The sequence below is a fragment of the Myotis brandtii genome, unplaced genomic scaffold (assembly GCF_000412655.1).
Source record: "Myotis brandtii unplaced genomic scaffold, ASM41265v1 scaffold32, whole genome shotgun sequence".
Lineage (NCBI taxonomy): Eukaryota > Metazoa > Chordata > Mammalia > Chiroptera > Vespertilionidae > Myotis > Myotis brandtii.
This window is the reverse complement of record NW_005362269.1, coordinates 6,627,364-6,630,450: the sequence shown is the minus strand read 5'-3', so window position 1 is coordinate 6,630,450 and position 3,087 is coordinate 6,627,364. Positions and strand designations below refer to the sequence as shown.

The window sequence follows — 3,087 nt, the reverse complement described above, 5'->3', positions numbered from 1 at the left end:
CCTCGGAGGGCTGTCGAGGCGAGCCCGAGGCCCTCCAGGACGGCCAAGGTGGAAGGCCCCGGGCCGGCCCTGGACAGTCGCCGAGGGGACCAGAAGAAGAGCAAGTTGGAGGTGGAGGAGGTCATGCGGGCCGCGGAGAAAGGCGGGGAAGGCAAAAGCCTGACGGCCATCAGAGAAAGAATCATCAAGACCGAGGAGCCCGAGAGACTCCACGAGGACTGCAGACTCGACAGGGAGCCCGCGTCTAATGGGCTGGTCCATGGCGGCAAGGAGGTCATCCTGGCCCAGCCGTCCAGCGCCTTCGGGCCGCACCAGCAAGACCTCAGGATCCCTTTGACTCTCCACACGGTCTCCCCTGGGGCCCAGATCCAGTTTCAGGGACCGCCACCTTCAGAGCTGATACGCTTGACCAAGGTTCCCCTGACACCAGTGCCTATTAAAATGCAGTCCTTGCTGGAGCCTTCTGTAAAAATTGAAACCAAAGATGTCCCGCTCACCGTGCTTCCCTCAGACGCAGGTATTAGACGGCAGGGGAATCTGGTTTTCAGATTTCGTCTATGTTGTCCCATAGCTGACATGTCAGCAGTTCAGAAGCCTAAACTAGAAAAATAAAATCATGGAACTGATTCTTTTCAGGGCAAAGTCTGCACAGGTATCACTTCTGATTGACTTGTACATATGCCAGTAAAATACACTAACACGTTCAAGATTACCCAACATTTTTTTAATTAAGGCCCAATGAAGTTGAGATTTAGATGTGACTAATGTTTACACACAAAAATAGAAATATTTTTGCTAGATGATACAAAGCCCTCGGTTTATAGGTTTATATGCTACAGATAATATTTTAAAATATTATAGTAGATAAATATTTTTGCATGTATCAAGAAGCCGAAGAAAAAATTGTGTTTAATGAAAAAAATGGTTATTATTAAAATAAAATAATTTAGAGGTGATTTTTCTTCTTTAAAAAGGAACAGTAGACATTGTTCTGGAAGAAAACAGTACATGATTAAATGTAACATTTTAGAATTATAAAAGCTAAGGACTTAGAAAAATTTGGAAAATGAAAATACTATAGAATAAGCTAAAAATGTTTTCAAAGAAGTGACTATAGTTATAGTGGTAACAACTACAAGTAGTTATTTAATTCTATCCATTATTTCCAGATATATAGCTAGAAAATTTCTTATTTCAGGTTTCAGACAAAACACTATGCCAATGAATGTCATAAGAAGTTATATTAATCTTCATGTTTCATTAACTTCCATATTTATTGTTTTTGTTACTTTCTTTACTGATTCTTTCTCCTCACTTGAACCTCTTATTTTTAACTTCAGTATTTTTTAAATGTTTTCGTTTTCTAAAGGAAAGGGAAAGCTTTCTTTATAATACTTATTTCATCCTTTGTGCATTAAAAAAATCATTCATATATCAAGTAACCCTAAAGAGAAACAATATAAGAAGTTTATAGATAGTTGTTTTTGATGAATTCTGTAAGAGATATGTAAGAGAGATGAATTTAGATATGACAACTTACGTTATTGTAATATCAACTGGATCTGTGATTCTTAAAAAGTCACTTTTCTTATTTTTCTCTCAGGACATGGGACTAGTGTTGACCCATATTGGTAGGAGTTTCACCTTCATAATGAAATATAACTAATATAATATTATAATATTATAAATATTTTGCTTGAATGGACACTACAACAGCATGTAAATGAGTTCCTTGAAACATTGGGGGAGCACCTACCTAGTGCTAGGATTATAGTCATCAATTAAGCCATAGTTTAACCTTGTCCCCCATTAATAGAATAGTTTTTAATGGAAAGTAAATGGTAATGATTGTTAGAGGTATTGATAAAGCTCAAAGAAGTAATAATCCAGCGGTTTATTGTCTTCAACATTATTCCACAATATCTTAAACAATATTATTATTTTGAGAAATAGAAGAGTCATTCTACAGTTTAGAATGCTGAGTTCAGAGGTAATGAGTTCTGGAACACTGGCAGTTCTTTGGCTATATTCAAATGTATATTTTCTCCAGATAGTGAAAAAATAAAAATGGAGGTGCATTTCACTTTAAAATTGTATGTGTGAGTGTGTGTGAAACACATTAATTTAGTCTCTTAATTTTTGTCATGTAGGAATACCAGATACTCCCTTCAGTAAGGACAGAAATGGCCATGTGAAGCGACCCATGAATGCATTTATGGTTTGGGCAAGGATCCACCGGCCAGCACTAGCCAAAGCTAACCCAGCAGCTAACAATGCAGAAATCAGTGTCCAGCTTGGGTTAGAGTGGAACAAACTTAGTGAAGAACAAAAGAAACCTTATTATGATGAAGCGCAAAAGATTAAAGAAAAGCACAGAGAGGAATTTCCTGGTAATCAAATGAACAAAGCTTCTAATTTCTTTTAAATAAAGTTATTTAGGTAAAGATTTGGTTAGGCTGAGATTGAAAGACAAAATGTGTAATCTTTTTTCTAATCTGATATATACAATAACGAACAATGGCTAATATACTAATGATTGATACTGGGCATAAGTTTCGTTAAACAGAACCAATTAGAGGGCTATCTAGTCTTATTTGCTAACTAATGCAAACCAGGGGACATACAGTTTTATTGTGTTTTTGATTAAATATATAGATATAAACTTCTGAAGATAAAAGCTCCAGAATTCTAGGCTATAGTTTTGTAAACATACCAGAAAAGTTTTAAAATTATAGCAATAGAAAAAAAAAAGGCATGCACGCTTAAAGGCACTAGGCTCTATTTTAATATTATATGATTATCAGAACATAGTCCTGCCTTTTGATTGATAGATTTATCCTCATCATGATGTAATTTGAAATGAATTCTGATTTCTTCCCCAGCAGTGGGGACATTAAGATTAAGCCTGGGCCCTGCCAGCATGGCTCAGTGGTTGAACATCGACCTATGAACCAGGAAGGTCATGGTTCAATTCCTACTCGGGGTACATGCCTGGGTTGTGGGCTCAATCCCCAGTGTGGGGCGTGCAGGAGACAGCCAATCAATGATTCTCATCATTGATGTTTCTCTCTCTCCCTCTCCCTTCCT

The 3,087-nt window shown here is 37.4% G+C and overlaps 1 protein-coding gene across 1 annotated transcript in view; it reads left to right on the top strand.

Moving 5' to 3' along the window:
- Positions 1-3,087, top strand: part of SOX30 (SRY (sex determining region Y)-box 30) — a 21,453-nt gene that overhangs the window by 844 nt on the left and 17,522 nt on the right. Inside the window, exons 2-3 of the mRNA XM_014543052.1 lie at positions 9-517; positions 2,151-2,390. Coding sequence (XP_014398538.1) covers positions 9-517; positions 2,151-2,390 — 749 coding nt within the window. The remainder of the gene's footprint in view (positions 1-8; positions 518-2,150; positions 2,391-3,087) is intronic.